Source organism: Schistocerca serialis, chromosome 9 (assembly GCF_023864345.2).
Source record: "Schistocerca serialis cubense isolate TAMUIC-IGC-003099 chromosome 9, iqSchSeri2.2, whole genome shotgun sequence".
NCBI classification, from domain to species: Eukaryota; Metazoa; Arthropoda; class Insecta; order Orthoptera; family Acrididae; genus Schistocerca; species Schistocerca serialis.
This window is the reverse complement of record NC_064646.1, coordinates 61,476,879-61,499,389: the sequence shown is the minus strand read 5'-3', so window position 1 is coordinate 61,499,389 and position 22,511 is coordinate 61,476,879. Positions and strand designations below refer to the sequence as shown.

General features: G+C 41.9%; 2 protein-coding genes across 2 annotated transcripts in view; both read left to right on the top strand.

Annotated features, from left to right (window-relative positions):
- LOC126419369 (uncharacterized) overlaps window positions 1-6,555 on the top strand; it is a 117,439-nt gene extending 110,884 nt beyond the window's left edge. The window contains exon 4 of the mRNA XM_050086556.1: window positions 6,097-6,555. Coding sequence (XP_049942513.1) covers window positions 6,097-6,555 — 459 coding nt within the window. The remainder of the gene's footprint in view (window positions 1-6,096) is intronic.
- Window positions 6,556-11,042: 4,487 nt separating this feature from the next.
- LOC126419368 (protein lethal(2)essential for life-like) overlaps window positions 11,043-22,511 on the top strand; it is a 99,311-nt gene continuing 87,842 nt past the window's right edge. The window contains exon 1 of the mRNA XM_050086555.1: window positions 11,043-11,333. Within this exon, the coding sequence (XP_049942512.1) occupies window positions 11,043-11,333 (291 nt within the window). The remainder of the gene's footprint in view (window positions 11,334-22,511) is intronic.

The window sequence follows — 22,511 nt, the reverse complement described above, 5'->3', positions numbered from 1 at the left end:
TCTATCGGTTCTCCCTTCTATTCCAGTCTCGTATTGTTCGTGGAAAGAAGGATTGTCGGTATGCCTCTGTGTGGGCTCTAATCTCTCTGATTTTATCCTCACGGTCTCTTCGCGAGATATACGTAGGAGGGAGCAATATACTGCTTGACTCTTCGGTGAAGGTATGTTCTCTAAACTTTGACAAAAGCCCGTACTACCGAGCTACTGAGCGTCTCTCCTGCAGAGTCTTCCACTGGAGTTTATCTATCATCTCCGTAACGCTTTCGCGATTACTAAATGATCCTGTAACGAAGCGCGCTGCTCTCCGTCGGATCTTCTCTATATCTTCTATCAACCCTATCTGGTACGGATCCCACACTGCTGAGCAGTATTCAAGCAGTGGGCGAACAAGCGTACTGTAACCTACTTCCTTTGTTTTCGGATTGCATTTCCTTAGGATTCTCCCAATGAATCTCAGTCTGGCATCTGCTTTACCGACGATCATTCCATTTTAAATCACTCCTAATGCGTACTCCCAGATAATTTATGGTATTAACCGCTTCCAGTTGCTGACCTGCTATTTTGTAGCTAAATGATAAAGGATCTATCTTTCTGTGTATTCGCAGCACATTACACTTGTCTATATTGAGATTCAATTGCCATTCCCTGCACCATGCGTCAATTCGCTGCAGATCCTCCTGCATTTCAGTACGATTTTCCATTGTTACAACCTCTCGATACACCACAGCATCATCTGCAAAAAGCCTCAGTGAACTTCCGATGTCATCCACCAGATCATTTATGTATATTGTGAATAGCAACGGTCCTATGACACTCCCCTGCGGCACACCTGAAATCACTCTTACTTCGGAAGACTTCTCTCCATTGAGAATGACACGCTGCGTTCTGTTATATAGGAACTCCTCAATCCAATCACACAATTGGTCTGATAGTCCATATGTTCTTACTTTATTCATTAAAAGACTGTGGGGAACTGTATCGAACGCCTTGCGGAAGTCCCCCAGCTGCAATGCCTGAATGCGTTGGAAATGGAGCGGATGCAGTGCTTCGTCTTGTACAGTGCACCAGACGGATGGTTGGGGGACATCAGTGTCGCGGGATACACCTCATATATTTGCTGACGGCGTGCGCTGCACCTTTTCGAGGACGCTTTCTTCCGCCACAATTGACCGTGTTGTTCGTTGGCGACCAGCGTTCGGTTTGTGCACATAGAACAAGTCGGTTTCGCACAATCGTCGATGCATCGTGGCGAATAATGTGTGGCACGGTACCTTGCTATCGGGAGATTTCGCACGATACATCGCACTACTTCTCGTCCGTTGTAATTGGCCGTGCCATAGATCAGATGCGTCTCAGCCGTTACAGGACACGTGTAGCTAGCCGTGTTACTCGCAACGTTTCCACGGCGTGAAGGGCGACAGCCTCCGTTCGCTCCACCAGTGTCTGTATAGCAACGCTCTCTTTTGGCGTTACGATCCACGGTTGCTATGTAATCACTGATTCTTATTGTAAGCGTGATCTGCCATGTCAGTTTGTAATTTTTTTTCTTTTTTGGATCACCTTGCATAGAGATTACTCTCATTTCTGGGGAGGTATCGTGGTGTCTAATCCACATTCACAAATGACTTCATTTATGTGTTAACTATTGTTGTGCAGCTCGTGAAATGGTTCAGTGCATTTTATGTCCTCGTTTCTTCCGCTTGTGAATGGAAGCCTACTACACCATAAGTGATACTGTGGATACGGTTTTCTACTACGGAATTATGAAACATAAATACTTCAACACTCACACAGGTTACGGTGAACTTTCACCATCGGCAGCGGGTTCATTTTATTTTCTGCTATCAACGCTGATTTTTTAATTTTCTTTTAACCATCACTTGTCGGGTTAATGCTACAGCTTTTTAAAACGAGTTCTACGAAAATATAAACGTTCATACCTTTGTAATGATGCACAGACGTGTGAGCTGTAATCAGGCAACAGATTACATTAACTGCACGTCTCCTAGCATAAATATAGCTCATCCCCGCCTTTTTTACTTCTCTATAACCATCACGCTTGCTGAAATTTGGGGAGAAAGCAACATTAACATATCAGAGCCTCAAAAATCTTACATGCGAGGCAACAATATAAAAGAAGCAAAGAGGCGTCTTTGTGACCTATCAGTGCATAAAGAACACATGAAGTGAATGTGAAACCTGATCGCTCGTCGTAAAGATTCTAATCGTATCCCACTTTTCACTCTTGTGTTTTTCTCATTGGGTGTTTCAGATACGTTTAGCATGATACTATGGCATACGACACGGAAATAATAAAAATGCGAGGTACGTTCACTGGCACCATAGCACTCAAAACACACAACTTGTGATTAACACTTCATTCAGTAATGCAGCCATCTGTGACTAAAAAAAAAAAAAAAAATTCTAAACCAGTACTGGAAAGGAAAAACGCGTTAATAAAAGCATATAAATTAGTGGTTGATAGCTGTTTTAGAACATGTCTTATAATACAATCACGAAGTCCTCAGGATGTCAAGTATTGACAAAGTGGCAAAATATTGGGTTGTTCCGTTACAACTTGGAAGGCTCCAGTCTACGCCATTTGACACAGAAACTTGCAGACATTAGACGATCGAGTTTTCCGTGCGAGGCAGTATGTAAAACAATGGGGGGAGGGGGGGGAGGGGAGGGGGGCGGGGCTGGCATCCGTACAAGTAACCCGCTCTTTAGCCAGTACACATGATTCTCTAACTTCGATGCTAAACGCAAAAATGAGGAGACATATTTACCATGAATTCAGTTTTTTCGAAGATGATGTTAATGAGAGAACGCAAGAAATAATACTTTGTGCATGAGTAGTTTAAAAACAGTGATAAAGTGTGGACAGACAGCACAATCAAAACACTCGAAAAGTACTTGAACACTAAACACTTCAAAAACACTGAACACGTCAGAAAAGGCAATGACCATTACAAACGGAGCCCTATTCACTTTTTCCTAAACTGGAAAAATACCTATCCTGGGATGGTAGATTGTTGATGAAAGGAAATTGGGTATGGAGGGAGACAGGAGAGAGGAGGTGATGAGGACTGAGGAATGGTAAGACGTGGTGACGAGATAGGGGTGACTGTGAGGGACAAGGAGACAGGGGTTAGCTGGTATTGGGATTTATAGATGTTTCAGAAAAAGGGAGTGGGGGCGAACAGGAAGGTGAGAAGGAGGTGTGGTGTGAGGAGTGGGCGAGGAAGGAGCCCTTGTGGACAGGGGGGGGGGGGGGGTGCAGTGGATTCAGAGTCCAGAGTTGGTAGGATGGGTGTATGTGAGGGCAGAGTTCGTGGTCTGGAACAGGGAGACTTGGGAGAGGATGTGGAGGGTGTGCAGGTGGAGGGTTGGTGGGATGTGTAGGTAGAGGCATGGCAGCACACTAGGTGTGGAAAGGAGAGGGGACACAGTAGGATCGTTGGAAGCGAGTTTGCAAATGGTGTAGGTTATTCAGAGGTCTTCAATGAGTGAGGAGAGGTAGGACTTTGATGTGTTGGTTTAGGATCCTCGTAGGGGCGGGGGGGGGGGGGGGGGGGGGGAAGGTAAGCGGATGCGTAAAGAGTGGCGGAAAGCAGCGTTCAATGATCTGGAGGGACTTGCATAACTAGAGTGGAGCAGATATCCATGCAACATTAGCATAGCAAAGGATGATGAGGATCAAGAAATTGTATGTTGGACGGACAGTGGAGGTGTAGTCCGAATCTTCGGTCAGTTAGTAGTTTTAGTCTATTTTGGGACTTTCTGTTGGATGGTAAATTGATGAGATTTACATGTTAGTTGCTGGTCAAAGGTTAGTCTAAGGTTAGTTGGCTGGATAGCGACAGAAGTAAGTGGTGAGGTAGAAGTCGCGAAGAAGGATGTTGCAGGTGGTACATCCTATAATTATTACCTGGATTTGGAGGGGTTAATCTTAAGGAGCTATTGGCCACACCAGGAGGGAAACTGATCGAGGTGGAGTTGGAGGGATCATGGAGATTTCTGGAGCACAGGACAGAGAGCGAGGAAAGCGGTTTTACCAGCATACTAGAGGAGGTGACCGGGAGGAGGTGGTTTGGGCATATCGGCAGTTTATCAGAGGTATAGGAGAGGGGGGAATGAGGCACTCGTGCAGTGTGGTGGAATCTTCTGCATTATGACTTAGCGGATGATCTTTTTTTGCTTTCCCTGTGTGCGGTATAAGTCTTAGATAGGGCTCTCTTCAGACACCAAACACTTTGGATATCTTGATTACGATAGCACCCACCATCTGACCATGTTGGAATTCACTTAGCTCCGCAGAATGCATTCACAACTACACAGAAGACTGTTATGATCACGACTGACACTCGCAACGTATTGAGGACGGTGGACAGGTGCCATTCATGGTCAAATACAACGGCGCAACCTACAGGTTTGGCTAGCAACTGCCTTTATCTTCATTTATGCTTTTCTCGCAGTTTTTCCATATTTTTGTTCAACCCTTGTGGATGTATTGTTCGGAAAGAGCATGCGTATAAATGAGAGGGTGTATATACGTTTATTTCATAGGGTGCAAAAGCAAACCTTTTGAGGATGACTGTATTCCTCTTGTGTCATACATATAAAACAGATAAAATGCTGTGATGGAGTTGGAGCATTATGGACCATAGAATTTTATCTGTTTTATATGTATGACGTAAGAAGAATAAAGTCCTTCTTAAAAGTTTTTTTAGCCTAGTAGGTTTTTCTACCATATGGAATAAACTCACGTTCACCTTCTCATTTATGTGTATGCGCTGCTCTTACTGAGTGATACATATATTGCATAACAAAGCAAAGATCCGCATTCTGGCTCTGTTGAACGATTCGAGACCGACCGGGCCATCCTCCGCCAATGGCGTCATTGGTTTCAGTATTGAGGGGCGTGGGATCACCGCACTGGCCTTCGGCCGTTGTCGGTTTTCTTGATCTTTGAGCCGCTGCTTATCACTTGGGTAGCTCCTCAGCTGGCATTTCGTAGCTGGGTGCTAATCATTCCTACCTTCCCACCAAAGACAAATCTCTGGTAGTACTGGGAATGGAACCCAGGACTTCCGCATAACAGTCAGCTGAGCTACGGAGGCCGATACCTGTTGCGGAGGCTTAACAGCTATCACACATACGTTACAGTAGGGAACTACCTTTGTTTGTTCTTTGTTACAGTTTTAGTACCACTATAGTCGCTTACACATGTAAAATATCTAAACTAGTGCAGTATAATTCACTTACAAGGGGAGACCGCCAATTGTGAAATTCAGATTCGATTCATATTGCGCATAATAAAAGCTCATGGCCAGAGGTGTAATGTGGCAAAGCACCAAGATGCACTTCTCAGCCGTTGTCGAGAAAATCGACAGTTAAAAGAGACCGTTGCGGTGAAATACTCTCTACGATTACTAATTTTCTACAGCGTCGTGGCGCAGAGGTGAGCGCTCGGGTTCGTAATCCGAAGGTCGTCGGATCGAATCTCACGCCATGCAACTTTTTTTTTTTAGTATTTGTTTTTTGTAATTCAAATGTACACACACACACACACACACACACATATATATATATATATATATATATATATATTTCGCGGCAATCAGTTGCAAGAATTGTACATATAATAAGTTGTTGAAAGTCGTTTGTCGTGGAAAGACTGGCGACTTCAAACATCATTATGTTTTCCGCAGCAAAGTTGTATTTCATAAATGTTATTAATTGTCTTCATAATGTTAACCACGTATAGTTAACGGAAGACGTAGAAACGATATTCCGAAACGAATACGTATAGCGTAAGTCAAACGTTCGGATTAGAATAGAGACCCCACGAACACAAATTTGCTGTGGCAGGTATGAAATATAAACTCCGTTACTCGCTCGTTACACTTGAAGGACAGATGCTGAATGGGCCGAAACGAGCCGCCGCATAACAGCGTAGTTGCCTGCTAACTTCGAAAGAAGGTAGATGCGGTCCCTAGCGCAACTTATAACATCGTCGAAAATGAGTGCGTACATGAGAGCTTTGGTACACCCTGTTAAACAAACGGAAAAATGGAGGCGGTACAATTGGAGAGCGATCCGGGCCCTTCGCATGAAAGTGATGTGATCGAAGAAGATTCTATACACAGTGAAGTGGCGAAACCAGAATTGAAAGATGCGTTCGTGTATTTTGAAAGCCTCCTTCGCAACAGTAATCGCATCGCAGCAGAACCGTCATCATCAATCAACGAAGAAGCCATGGTAATTGGGGAAGAAATGTTCCAGAATACGCTGCAAATGCTCACCGAAAAAACCCTCGTTCATGGTGAGGAACTGATAGACAGTAATGAAATCGACGATAATAATGCCTACGAAGACGCTGAAACGAGTCCCATTGCCAACGAATCATCAGACGAATACGAGCCGGACGAGAAGAAAAAAAAAGGGTACGACTATATTTTTCTGGATTACAAAATTAGAGCTGTCAATCTGGCCAAAGAACATCCAGGCTGGAGTCTCAAAACTCTACAAAAAATGGGTGCTCTCGTTTGACAAATATGGGCTATTTATCCAGGTGAGAAGAGCAAATCAAACGTGGCGGTAGCAAATTTGATAAATATTGTACCATCGATTCATGCGTGCATGACAAAACTTCCAGCAAGTTACTACCAGAAACCTGCAGCAGTGGGCCTTGGGTGCTGCAAATCAGTTCCCAGATTTCAACTTCAAAGCTTCAAAAACATTGGGTCACCGAATTTGGAAAGAAGCATGGGATTCGGCAACGGAAAATCACAAAATTTGTTTCCCGGAAAGAGACGGCTACCCAAGACGAAATTTAGGCCGCAGCGGACACATTTCGGATCCAGACGCGAACATTGATAACTAACTTCGACAAAGATTTCATAATTAATGCTGATCAAACAGGTACGTAAAGAGCTGTACACAAATGTCCTATAACATGATATTAGAATATGATAATCTGATATATGATAGACAACACAGATTTCGTATATTTCTTATATAAACGATATTTTTATATTTTGTTTGTCCGGGTGCCAGTACCAGTCCACGTTCAACAGAACTCCCGCCGACAAAAGGTCAAAGGCTGTGCTGGTAACCCGACACGATATGAACAAGGTGACGCATTCGTATACGGCACAATATTCAATCACGATGTCTGGACGAGTCTCGCCTCTTATTTTCGTATGCCTCCAAGAGTCCACAGGTACGTTTGGACCCAGAGTACAGATGACAGTCGACGAGTACGCCAAGAAGTATACCAACGTTGTTATTACATCCTCCAAATCCGGTAAACTAACAACGGGTTTCTTCATGGACTTCTTGCGTAATGCTTTGCAACCATACGTACAAAACAAAGAATTTCTCCTTCTGATCGACTCTTGGGGTGGGCAAACGAGCCCGGCGTTATACGATGAGATGTTCCAGGACGATAAGAAGTTAGCAACGTGCACTATAGAAGTCATTCCTCCAAAGTGCACTTCTCTCGTCCAACCGTGTGACGTGTATTTTTACCGGCAGGTAAAAAATTTGATCAAGCGCCTTCAAAATTATGCTTTTTTTAATCGAGCGAAACCATGACATCAACTCCAGAGACGATAGTATAAAAATCCAATCCATCGTCCACCACCAATTGTCTTCTCCGATTTTTGCCGATATGATACGCTACGCGTGGTATGCATCAAACCTGACGAACGATAGAACAATTTTTCAGAATGTCAATCAGGTGTGTTTCCCAACAGATAATTTAAAAAACAATTGTTCTTGTAAAAACGCATCGCTTATCAGATGCGCTCGATGTCGGGCTGTTTCCTGCTTTCCATGTTTCTATGATAACTATCAATCTGGTTCGTGCGATACTCCAGCTACTTCTGGTCACTAATTGTTAATTATGTGCGAGTGTATACCGAACTTTTCAGTAAATTGTATCCACTTGAATATTATTTGTGATATTGTGTTTTATTTCAAGTATTACTTTTTGCACGACAAAGGACTTTCAACAACTTATTATATGCATAATTGTTGCAACTGATTGCCGGGAATTATATATATTACAAAAAACAAATAATAAAAAAAGTTGCATGGCGCGATCTTCGGATTACGAACCCGAGCGCTTACCGCTGCACCACGACGCTGCAGAAACTTATTAATCGTAGAGAGCATTTCACCGCAACGGTTTCTTTTAACTGTCGATTTTCTCGACAACGGCTGAGAAGTGCATCTTGGTGCTTTCCCACATTACACCTCTGGCCATGAGCTTTTATTATGCGCGGTATGAATCGAATCTCAATTTCACAATTGGCAGCCTTCCCTTGTTAAGGGGTAGAATGATAGTCATATGTTCACTGTATCTACCTAGGGGCCTAAAGATGGTGGATTAAACCATCAAAACCGGTTAGAATTAAATAAAACTAATGCTCATTTACACATAAATAAAACAGCTGTTGCCCCACTATTTATTAAAAGATGGATGTACGGAAATAAATTGTTGTTCAGAACAACAAGCCGCAGGTCCGTTCTTACTTAATTACCGCTAGCAAGCGAGGATAACTGTTCAGCATGTCTCTCCCAGCAGCGTAGGTCGTCCGTGTTGCTGGACACCACAACGAAAAACTATTACAAAACAAACAGCAAATACATTGGGAACAACAGATTCAAATTAATAAGTTATAAATAAATGAAGACTTGTTACTTTACTATATTTATTATTAATTATTTTTCATCGTACATTGGTTACAAATAAGCCCCGATTCAACTGTCTAACCAATAATAAAGACAAATATGTGCAATTACGAAAGAAGCTAAAATTAAGTATTGTGCATTAGCACGTCCAGACGAGAGTGTCCATTAAAAAATATAGGGATAAAACAACCGCTTCTATACAGGTTCACACCAACGATATAATTTGTTCTTGACAGGAATTATATTCATTATAACAAAAATTAAGAAAGCAAGCAAAAATTATGTAATTTATATTGAAATTGTAAGGGTACTACATTACGTTGAAATGAAAAGGGAAACTCGCCAGTACCAGGAATGGACATCTAGAGGGTGGTTATAATTAAAGTGCAGCTACTCACAGACGTTCAATGTGGGCTGTAGCTATCGTCTGACAGCAAAACTTGGCAGATATGCTAGTGGGTTAATGCAGAGCCGATTTACGCTGAAAAAAAGTAGCTACAGTTTTGGACTCCAGGTGCAAATATGGCACTGTGAATGCAAGAAAGTCGTACAGAAATGTTTCCGTATGTAATGGGCTGGGAACAGGACACGGGCAGAAAAGGTGAACCAATTGAGAAAGCCACAATGTTGAGTTTATTATCAGCCGCCGCTAACAGGGTTCCCTCAATGTGACGAGATGCTATACAGCGCCAGATTTGCAGCTGGTCGCCAAGAATGGAACTAATTTTTTTCAGCATAAATCGGTTCAGTACTAACGCATCAGAATATCTACCAAGGCTGACTGCCATTCGATAATTACAGCCCACACTGGACCTCCGTGAGTAGCTCCATTTTAGTAATAACCATCCGGTTGACAGATACGAAAATTACCGAACTATCAGCTTAGTAAGTCACAGCTGAAAATACTAACGCGAATTCTTTACAGACGAATGGAAAAACTGGTAGAAGCCGACCTCGGGGAAGATCAGTTTGGATTCCGTAGAAATGTTGGAACACGTGAGGCAATACTGACCCTACGACTTATCTAAGAAGAAAGATTAAGGAAAGGCAAACCTACGTTTCTAGCATTTGTAGACTTAGAGGAAGCTTTTACAATGTTGACTGGAATACTCTTTTTAAATACTGAAGGTGGCAGGGGTAAAATACAGAGAGCGAAAGGCTATTTACAATTTGTACAGAAACCAGATGGCAGTTATAAGAGTCGAGGGGCATGAAAGGGAAGCAGTGGTTGGGAAGGGAGTGAGACAGGGTTGTAGCCTATCCCCGATGTTATTCAATCTGTATATTGAGCAAGCAGTAAAGGAAACGAAAGAAAAATTCGGAGTAGGTATTGAAATCCATGGAGAAGAAATAAAAACTTTGAGGTTCACCGATGACATTGCAATTCTGTCAGAGACAGCAAAGGACTTGGAAGAGCAGTTGAACGGAATGGACAGTGTCTTGAAAGGAGGGTATAAGATGAACATCAACAAAAGCAAAAAGAGGATAATGGAATGTAGTCGAATTAAATCGGGTGATGCCGAGGGAATTAGACTAGGAAATGAAACACTCACAGTAGTAAAGGAGTTTTGCTATTTCGGGAGCAAAATAACTGATGATGGTCGAAGTAGAGAAGATATAAAATGTAGACTGGCAATGGCAAGGAAAGCGTTTCTGAAGAAGAGAAATTTGTTAACATCGAGTACTGATTTAAACGTCAGGAAGTCGTTTCTGAAAGTATTTGTATGGAGTGTAGCCACGTATGGAAGTGAAACATGGACGATAAATAGTTTGGACAAGAAGAGAATAGAAGCTTTCGAAATGTGGTGCTACAGATGAATGCTGAAGATTAGATGGGTAGATCACATAACTAATGAGGAGGTATTGAATAGAATTGGGGAGAAGAGGAGTTTGTGGCACAACTTGACTAGAAGAAGGGATCTGTTGGTAGGACATCTCCTGAGACATCGAGGGATCACAAATTTAGCATTGGAGGGCAGCGTGGAGGGCAAAAATCGTAGAGGGAGACCAAGAGAAGAATACACTAAGCAGATTGAGAAGGATGTAGGTTGCAGTAGGTACTGGGAGATGAAGAAGCTTGCACAGGATAGGGTAGCATGTAGAGCTGCATCAAACCAGTCTCAGGACTGAAACCACAACAACAACAACATCCGGTACATCAAACCAACGTTATGGTTGATGACATCTCAGCTGAATAAGCTGTAGTAGATGTTGGGTAGCGTAGGTAGGGATGCGTATTTTCTAAAGTTTTCAGCTGTATTGAGAAAAACACCATAGTTACAGTTGGAGACATTGTAACAGTTTTGTCAAAATATGGCTCTCTGTGATGGCAGGTCCCGATGTCCCGGAGGAGGGTTTGCTACTGGCCGGGGCAGGCGGACCGGGCTCGGGACTGGCTGTTTCTGAACCTGGACCTCAGCGACGAGGACCTGAACGTCGCGCGCTACAGCCCGACCACGGTATGCTACGATCCGAGGCGGGTCGCGTCCGCGACTCCCGACGCTTGCTGCTGCTCGTACTATCACCAGGGCCCGGACGCTTGCTGCTGCAATTATAGTCGACCCTGGCGCTACACGGCCCCGGTCAAGTCTGGCTTCTCCAAAATCGAGCGCAGCAAGGACGGCTTCAAGGTAAGCAGCTAGACAACATCTGCGTCCCTTCAGCTGTTGTTTTCAGTTTATAAGCCAACCAAAAATTATTACCTTTACTATGGAATTAGTTGATTATCCAGGGTTGCCAGATTACTTACGCTCACTAAACAAGATATTATTGATTGCCTTAAAAGAACACGCTGGTCGCTCTCGAGCGCTGTAGATGCTGCTGAACTGCTACCAGGCGACTGTGTGGCTCTTCGTCCCTCATGTAAGTCATGGCACTTAAGTAGTGTTGAATAGAACTTAAGCTCTTACCTTTCTTACGTCTCTCTCCAACCTGCTTCTAGCAAATCAATGACGAGCTAAGTGGCCAGCCGCTGTGGCAGGGCGGTTCTAGGCGCTTTAGTCCGGAACCGCGCGACCGCTACGATCGCAGATTCGAATCCTGCCTCGGGCATGGATGTGTGTGATGTCCTTGGGTTAGTTAGGTTTAAGTAGTTTTAAGTCTAGGGGACTGATGACCTCAGATGTTAAGTCCCATAGTGATCAGAGCCATGTGAACCATTTTGACAGGCTCAGTACAGTGCTCGTTAGTCTTAACCACAGATCAAAATACCTCATATTTAATATTGAAACAAGAAAAGCCCAGAACCTGCTTTCCATAGAATATCGTCACAGTGGCACAAACAAATTAGGAATGCAGGGCTATACACTCCAAGGGAAAAAAAATGACGCACCAAGAAGGAATTATCCAAATGGGGCCGAAACGGGCAAGTGCGATTTACATGTACAAAGAAGCAAATCATTACAATTTCAGAAAAACTGAATGAATTGTTCAAGAGAAAGATCTTCACAAACTGGGCAAGTCAGTAACGCGTTGGTCAATCTCTGGTCATTACCCAAGCAGTTATTCGGCTTGGCACTGATCGACAGAGTTGTCGGATAGCCTCCTGAAAGATATTGTGTCAAATTATGTCCAATTGGTGCGTTAGAACGTTAAAACCCCGAGCTGGTTCGAGCATCCTGCCCATAATCCTCCAAACGTTCTCAATAAAGACAGAGATCTGGCGTTCTTGCTGCAAAAGGTATGGTCTGATAAGCTTGAAGAAAAGAGAAACTACCACTGTGTGCGGGAAAGCACTATCTTGCTGAACGTACGCCCAGGATAGCCTACCATGAAGGGCAACTAAATGGGGAGTAGAATATCGTCGATGTAGCGCTGTGTTGTGAGGAAGCCTTGATGAAAAACAAAGTGGTCCTGCTATGAAATGAAATGGCGCCCCAGACCATCACTCCTGGTTGTCGGACCGTACGGTGGTCGACAATCAGGTTGGTATCCCACTGCTGCCCAGTGCATCTCCAGACACTTCTTCGGCCTGGAATCTCATTGACTGGAGTAGAATTGTCTTCACTGATGAGTCCCGCTTCGAATTGAGCCCCAATGCGTCTGGAGACGCCCCAGACGTCGATGGGACACTAACCTGTCTTTCTCCCGCCTTACAGCCCTACGGCTGCGAGTGATGGTCTGGGCGCCATTTCATTTCATAACAGAACCCCTCTGGTTGTCATCCAGGCACCGTTACAGCAAAGTGGTTCGTCGATGATATATTCTGCAGCCCCTTTTGTTGCCCTTCATCGCAAGCCGTTCTGGGATTACATTTCAACAAGATAATGTCCTCTGCACATTGCGAAAGTTTCTACTTGTCTTCATGCTTGCCAAACCCCATCTTGGAGAGCGAGGTCGCCGGATCTCTCACCAATAGAGAACATATGGAGCAGTATGGGCAGGACGCTCCAACTAGCTCGGGATTTTGACGATCTAACGCGCCAGTTGGACAGAATGTGGCAGTATATCCCTCAGGAGGACAGGCAACAACTCTGTCAACCAATGCCAAGCCGAAAAACTGCTTCCGTGAGGGCCAGAGGTGGAGCAATACTTTATTAATCTTCTCAGTTTGTGAGGCTCTTTCTCTTGAATAAATCATCGTTTTTTTCCCTCTGAAACTGTAATCATTTGTTTGTCCGTACATGTAAATGACATCTACCGACTTAAGTCCCATTCGGATACTTCTTTCCGGATGCGTCTTTTTTTTGTCTTAGAATGTATTTGATTTTGGTTCAGAGATTCAAATCGAGTCTGAACTAAATAAGTTATTTATTTACTCTAATATCTTTACTCATACCATATTAAATGGCAGAGAATAACTTTCCACACCACGAGCACAAAGGCACCCAAAAATTTTAAACGTTGTGCTCTCTAGAAGCTCAGTTTAATTATGAATGTCCTGCTAAGAAACGTCCCCGTCGAAATATTATTGAATTACTGTGCTGATAAATCTCTTACATTATTTCATTTTCAAACAGCTGAGCAAAACTGAACGTACCCAGACATTTCGCTCTTTACCTATTCTGATCAACACTAAACTGACACACAATATTTTTTAGCGCAATGCAATCTGACTTTCAATAATCCCTACAAAAGAATGGCCCTGACTAACATTAACCTATACCTTTCAAAAATCACTTACCTCACAAAAATCTTCATTACTCGAACTACTGCAATACAGCGAGCGCCACTACTGCCAGCTAAATAAAAGATTCAAACTACTGAAGGCACTAACTACTGATAGGCGTAGTTAGCAAATGAAGGATTTTCATAGAGAACAAACAATATATTTACCTTAATAGTGTTCAAAAGTCATAATATATATAGCAGTTCATGACATCCATTCTTACAAATGTACTGTTTCTGATGGACACACGTTCAGATCATCCGCTCTGAAAAATCCGCCATCTCACTTCCCCACATCCACCACTGCTGGCGGCTCACCTCCAACTGCGCAACGCTATGCGCTGTTAACAGCCAACTGCCCAATACTGCAATAGCCAACAACAATGCAAACCAGCCACAGACTGCACACAGCACAGCCAGTGATTTTCATACAGAGCGCTACGTGCCGTTACCAATATAAAAACCTAAACAGCCTACTTACATAGCCCTGATGCTCACCACAAAAAATTTTACAAGTAGTTATGGGCCATGGCCAATACAGATTTGAAAAAATGTTTCCTAATTACAATAACAAAGAAATCAAATGCACACACTTATCGATACAATGTTGGTCGAAATCTAAAATTTTCTCACAGTCCATAAAGACAGTCCTGATCATTCATCACAGTAAAATTGCAGTGTTTATTTTTCAAAGTCTGAGCGGTAAAAGAGATAGTGGATTTCCATGCAGTCTTGAAGAAGTAGTGTTGTCCTTCCAACGGAAAGACAGTGCTGCCTCTTGACATGCAGACAGGTAATGGGCCACAACAGAGCAAACCCACAGCAGAGTCAGTCGAAGATTTGAAGAATATTGGTAGGTAGGTCATCACAGAGCAGACCGACTGTAGTCCTGGTAGAGATTATGGTATTGGTGGGCCACCAGAGGTGCAGACCCAGTGCAGTACTTGTAGAAATAATGGTATTGGTGGGCCATCAAAGGTGCAGATCCACTGCAGTCCTTGTAGAGACGGCCAGCAGCCATCTGTTGCGACTGTGCAAGTGCACAATGACCATCGACGAATCTTGCGGATAATATAGCAAGTCCATGAACCACCACTTGTGCACTCACAAAGTTTCTGGACTTGCTGAATTATTAACACACGTCCAAACACTGACAGTCCTCTTTTTTTAACATATTGTGCATATATTATCACCAACAGAAATATGTGCAGTGAAATGAATGCTTACAAGTTACTTAATTTGATGAACTGGTGTCAATTACAATTTTATAACATGAGAATACAAAAACAAAGGTTCAAAATACATCATTAAAGAACATAACAATACAGATAACATTTGTAGTAATACGGGCTTCACAAAAGAATCGAACTAACATATACATCAGTGTTACAGGAATTATGACATAAGTAAATATATAAAATAATGAGAATAGTTTTCGAAACATTAATTTCACACATGAGCATTAAAACAAAACAGAATAAATAATGTCTAAACATCTTTACAAAGTAAATAACATATTATTAGGAAAAGTCTACAACATAACTCTCATCAGCTAAACACATAAAGACAGGAAAGACACAAATACACAAGAGTACACACACACATAGCAGAATAACACAGGAGGAAAGGACAGGGTTTGTTTTCAGTGTAACATTTGGCACTGCAGTCCAACACAAAAGTTCACTCCATAGATCTTTCGTCTTATTTCAACATTTGTTTCCACCAAAAAAATCCTATCTAAGCTTGCTTTCTGTATTTATATGTTCACATATTTCTTACTTCATTGTTTATTTTCCATTATCTAACCTCATCATTTATTTCCAAGAAACTCCTACCTAAACATGTTGTCCCTAAACCCTACTTTCTTGTTCATATCCTCTTTCAAAAATTCTTTTTTGGCCAAACCATTTTCTTATAGCTTCTCAATGCATTACTTCCAATTCATCACAACTCGTTCTTTTATATAGCCCACCCCATCTTAAGCTAACTTAAATCTACTGAGCTCAGATGCTAAACTAAGGGGCGAGGCAATGCAGTAGCACAAAACAATTAACACAAACAGCAATGACAAAAAATGGAAATTGGCAAAGCAAGCAGCAGTATCTCTAAATTAGCAAAGCAAATGCAATATTACAACTAATATAGGGCAATGCACAGCAAACAACAAAAATAAATCAGTAGTAAAACTGGCTTAACACAAGGTAAAATTCAGTAGAACTATGCCTGGCAAACAGCAGCAGCAAATGCAATAACTTATATCTAATCATGACAAACCAACAAGCAAAAAAAAAAAAAAAAGAAAAAAAATAGTACACTAAAGACAACAATGCAGATAAGGGAAATGTCTATTCACATCTTAATGTCTATGTAATTAAATGGTGCACCACAACTTACTGTACAAAAGAAATTACCAAGTATGTGAAAAGAAAATTGTGTATGTAGTTACTGATATTGGTCCCTTCTTATTGTTCTTTCCTTTCCAAGTGCTCCTTTTTCGAAGAATGTGGATCTTAAAATTATTATTTAATAGATCTGTTGACTGAAGGTTTTCACATTAGCAAATGCATTTAATTTTATTTTAAAAAACCAGTGCTGTACCACAGCTGGAAACCAGATATCAAATGAAATAAGCAACTATCTAAAGCGAAGCATAAAAGTATCATTCAATAGTCATGTGGCATTTCATAAGTTAATAGAAATTCTCTCAACTCTCGTAGAGACTGCCACTGTAGCGGAAACAGCTGTCGTAAATATTTTGGTAAGTAAAGTAAGTGACCTTAACGTAATGCGTTTTGGGCGCCCAGCTGAGAGATAGTCGTCTGACAAAAGAAAGCCATTAGGTGGAGAAAAAAAGAGGCCATTATCCTCGCTATTGATATTCCTTTGTAGAAAGCATCGCAAATACGACACGCTCATTACTTGGAAACATATCATACTTTGTGTTACTTATTGAAATGCTTATGAATTGATGGAAAATATTCTTACATCTGCACACCTGATTATGACAAGTGTCTTTCTACAAGAGTTGAGAGAATTTCTACTAACTTATGAAATGCCACATGACTATTGAATGATATTTTTATGCTTTATTTTGTACATAGTTGCTAATTTCATTTGATATCTGTTTTCCAGCTGTGTTTTAGCATTGGTTTTATAAAATAAAATTAAATGCATTTGCTAATGTGAACACTTTCTGTCAACAGATCTATTAAATAATAATTTTATGATCCACATTCTTCGAAAAAGGAGCACTTGGAAAAGAAAGAACAATGTTGTTGTTGTTGTGGTCTTCAGTCCTGAGACTGGTTTGATGCAGCTCTCCATGCTACTCTATCCTGTGCAAGCTTCTTCATCTCCCAGTACATACTGCAACCTACATCCTTCTGAATCTGCTTAGTGTATTCATCTCTTGGTCTCCCCCTATGATTTTTACCCTCCACACTGCCCTCCAATACTAAATTGGTGATCCCTTGATGCCTCAGAACATGTCCTACCAACCGATCCCTTCTTCTGGTCAAGTTGTGCCACAAACTTCTCTTCTCCCCAATCCTATTCAATACTTCCTCATTAGTTATGTGATCTACCCATCTAATCTTCAGCATTCTTCTGTAGCACCACATTTCAAAAGCTTCTATTCTCTTCTTGTCCAAACTATTTACCGTCCATGTTTCACTTCCATACATGGCTACACTCCATACGAATACTTTCAGAAATAACTTCCTGACACTTAAATCAATACTCGATGTTAACAAATTTCTCTTCTTCAGAAACGCTTTCCTTGCCATTGCCAGTCTACATTTTATATCATCTCTACTTCGTCCATCATCAGTTATTTTGCTCCCCAAATAGCAAAACTCCTTTACTGCTTTAAGTGTCTCATTTCCTAATCTAATACCCTCAGCATCACCCGACTTAACTCGACTACATTCCATTATCCTCGTTTTGCTTTTGTTGATGTTCATCTTATATCCTCCCTTCAAGACACCATCCATTCCGTTCAAAGAACAATAAGAAGGGATTAATAGCAGTAACTGCATACATAATTTTCTTTTCAACTACTTGGTAATTTTTTTGGTAGAATAACTTCCTGTGGTGCACCACTTTAATGACGTAGACATTAAGATGTGAACAGACGTTTCCCTGTTGTCTTTAGTTTACTATTTTTTTCTGATTCAGCTTTGGCATATTTAGGTATAAGTTACTGCATTTGCTGCTGCTGTTTGCCGGCATAGTGCTACTGAATTAACCTATACCTTTCACAAATCACTTACCTCACAAAAATCTTCGTTACTCGAACTACTGCAATACAGCGAGCGCCACTACTGCCAGCTAAATAAAAGATTCAAACTACTGAAGGCACTAACTACTGATAGGCATAGTTAGCAAACAAACAATGTATTTACCTTAATAGTGTTCAAAAGTAATAATATATATATAGCAGTTCATGACATCCATTCTTACAAATGTACTGTTTCTGATGGACACACGTCCAGATCATCCGCTCTCAAAAATCCGCCATCTCACTTCCCTACATCCACCACTGCTGGCGGCTCACCTCCAACTGCGCAACGCTACGCGCTGTTAACAGCCAACTGCCCAACACTACAACAGCCAACAACAATGCAAACCAGCCACAGACTGCACACAGCACAGCCAGTGATTTTCATACAGAGCGGTACGTGCCGTTACCAATGTAAAAACCTAAACAGCCTACTTACAAACATTATGTGGAGGTACCTCACCTACGTGGAAGACTGCTTGGGAACTCTATAAGCTTTCCTGACCAGCGCAGCTCGCAAATGCAAAAAACAATACCATTAATGATGCAACGATAGTTGAGGTACTTGCCTAGGGACTTGCAGTGGCTTGATGGCAGCTGCCATCAACAGAGACCTCTGCATTCGCCACCAAAGCTTGGAGTAGGGTTGTATCGCAACTGCTTCCATGAACTGCAGTGTCCTGGGGAGCCACTTCTCTTCTCTACAGCATTTGTGACTGACGTCCTGTGGTCAACTCTGACCACAAAAGGAACACGTGGGCCTGGTCATTTTTTAAGCAAAATAATTGGATGCCTTGTTCCTGAGTTAGCTTCAGTTGTACTCTCCTCAAAAGTTGCTAAGAAATGAGTAGAATGGTAGAAAGGAGCTGTTGTTTTTGGATGTGCCCATGACCATACTGGGAATGAAGTTGCCCAATATGTTGGTGTGTCAGTGTGGACTGTCCGACATTTCTGCACGGAGTGGTGTACCAGCCACAGTCATGTAACACCGCGTTAGGAGAGGGGTCCCAAAAACATCTAGAGACGCATTTCACGCTGTGGCAATCACAATCGGTGTTAAACTTGGCAGGTACTGCTGTTGTTAGTGATTGTAGGTCGATATCAATAGTTCCTGAGCGACCATTCGGAAAGGGATTTTCAGGCAATAAATATTTGGAGATTTGGAGAAGGATTCCTCGTAAAAATCCATTACTCACATAACTACATAAAGGTGCGCGTCTTCAGCTCAGGAAGTGGACTATGTAGCTGACTGTAGGCATGTAATATGGTTCAACAAGTCGCGATTTTTCCTGTTTTCGAATGATGCAAGAGGTCGAGTGTACCAAAAACCCAATGAGGTTTTAACATGTAGAGTGCAGAGAACATAGTTCAGGTCGGTGTTGTTTGTGTGATATTTTGGTAATGTCTTTCGCACCATCACTTGAACCCACTCATTACTTTCGTATGGTGTTTTAAGCACAGTATTAAATAAAATACAAGCAGTAGTTAATGTAGTATGCAATCAGACCTTTAAATTTTTAATATAATCAATTGCGTCATTCGTTTCCACCAGGAATTCGTTGAAAGTTCAGTGATGTGCACTCCTGGCATCTGCAACAGTATGGCGAACGGTTTGCCTTGCTGCTCCACAGTCGCGTTTTGAAGATGGAGCCCTACCCCATTTATAAAGAAAACCTCCGCTTGTGTCATGGTTAGTGCGTATTGTGTTAATAGATGTCCATATTCTTCACGGTTGGTCAAAGGCAGGAGTCTCTTTCTTGCACGTTGCAAGTTCTGGCAGTGTGAATGGTTAGCCTCTGACTGTGCGTCAGTTAAGTTGAACTGAGATGTGTGTAGTTCCATGGTTGTTTTCATGGGTGGTTTTCTTGGTCGTAGTCATTTTCTTTCTAGGACAACCACGTCTTGATGGATAGGGACTTGTAAATTGCCTTGCATGCGTTTAAACTTATGGACAAGAGCTGCTTTTCGTCGAAGGCCAGTGGGTGGAATGTGACTCAGTATAGGCAGCTACTTGATGGGACTGATCGTAATGAACCACTGATAAGCCTCATTGTGTCGTTAAGCTGTGCGTCGAGCATTTGTGTGTGCACTGTTGAGACATACAGGAGCACCGTATTCTGCACTGGAGTAGACTTGTCCAAATGCTGAAGTGCACAAGGTTTCACAACTGGAACCTCAGGTTGTTCTGCACTGCTTATGTAGGATGATGTTCTTATAGCTGAGTCGGTGTTAGTTCGAGATGGGCAATCCATGAATTGATTCAAGGAGTCACATCCTTCTTAGGAGTGGGTGATGGATGATTCAGAAAAAATAATTGATAGCTCATCTCATTTCAAAATGCGTCTCTGGGGGCTGTATAGAGCAGAATGAAAATTCTCCAGTAGGCTGCTGCAACGGCACCCCATTCCACATCTGTAAGAAAACGTTTCCCAAGGCACAAAAAATATGTTATAGACCATGTGCATGTGCGGATTTGCATACCTTGTTCGTACGTGAAGTTTTTCTCATCCATGAAAACAACAGAAAATAAAGGTCCGTTTTTTCTTTCAATTAAGTGGCTATCAGGCCATACTCATTCAGGTATCTCAATAGCAATGCCAATTATGACAGTACAAAAGTAAGTGCAACGCAACACTCAGTCACTGAATGGGAAAAAAATCGATCCAGCCAGGAATCAAACCAAGGTCCCTTTATTTCTCAGTTTTGTGCACTGACCACATGGCTACCAAGTAAATGACATATGCGCTCTTTGCCACAGTACATCAATGGAGAAAAATTTCCAGAATCATGTGTCTGCGTTTCATCTGAAAAGAAAACATCAAATTTGAGAAGCTCCATAATGAGTTCTTACTTCCTATCTTTTGACTTAGCTTTGCACTCGGCCACTACCACACAGTAGGTGCGTATCGCGAGGCGACCCAGGCATCACTCCCCTCCCACTAGCTCGGTGCGTCGACCGCTCTTGCCAGTCAGGCCACAAGCCAACCACTCCCCACCACTTTCAACGCTCGAATCATAAGGTAGCTCACTAGCTGTCTGCTCCCCACCATCCCTCAGGGATCGGATCACAAGGTGGCTCACTAGCTCACCTCTGCTTACCGCTCTTTACGGATCAGACTGCAAGGTAGCTCGCTGCACTGCACCATTCTCACGGGTGAGATCACACAGAGCAGATCAGATAGCGACTTGAGGTGTCACTTTGTTCTCTGTGCTCTTGGCACAGTGATACAGCTTGCAACTCGCTTTCCTGACTGAACACCTCTGAGTTCTGCTTTTTATAAAAATAATGGTATGTGTAACACATAATTATTTTAACATATATGATAATCCTTGCACACAGGCTGGCTTTGAAGCATAAAACTAAATATGGACATATGTACTATTCCAAAGTGTTTCTGAGATGGAACACATTTAAAGTTACTTTTGTATGTTTTTGTTGAGTAACTCGACATTTCCAGCCTGTAGCGAAACCGTGTTGCATATCAAGCTTAAACTACATTAAATTTCCTATAAAAAGATCCTGTTCATTCTTTCTCGAGGACTTATAGTTTGGGCGAAGAGAGCGAGAAAATAATAAAAATCTTGTGCAACGCGTGTGCTCTGGGATGTACGAGTCGATGTTTTATAAGTCAATTTGAGATAGTTTCCGTATTTGATAGCCCACATGTCCTATATCGAATTATTCGTCTCGACTTCGTCTACAGTACTGTGGCACATGATAAACAGTGACAGTGTACTGAATTATAAAAAAAAAACAATGTACATTAAATAAATTCTGTCTCAGAAACCATTCAGAACATAGCATATATCCACACAAAGTTTTATGCTTCAAATGACCGTTCCTGTCATCCCTGAATATTGATCATTCGTCCTAAGACAACCTGTATGTTATGTTTAATTTTTTAATTATTCATTTAACCTGGACAGATTAATGCCTCCAGCGCCCCTCTTGCTTCAGACCAGAGTTTTATATGCAATCGCAGAACTTGTTAAAATTCATACTTACTTAAAAAATTGTAATATTTTTAATATGATATCTCTTCTTCTTCTCTCTGCATGTATTAGGCATTTGGCTGTTACGCCCCCTTGGTTGAAAAAGTTAATTTTCCTCGGTCTTCCTAAATATCTTCTGCCCACTGGATAATAATATCATCAAGAATGTACCGAGCTACTCTTCTTAGCAATCGGATGTCTAGTGCTTGTATTCTGATGGGAACGAGTGTATCTGCTGTGTTGTCCAGGCAAGAGCTTCAAAGTCTAGGCAGCAGTAGTTAGTGTGAGCAGTAGTGAGTCAACAATAAGTTTGGTCATTTGGACTATGACACCGTCCTGTACAGTAAATGCCGAGCTGTAGGATTTTTCGACGGCGTTGTCAACTCAAGACAGAATTTATCGCGACTACCGTTATTTACCTCTGAAATAA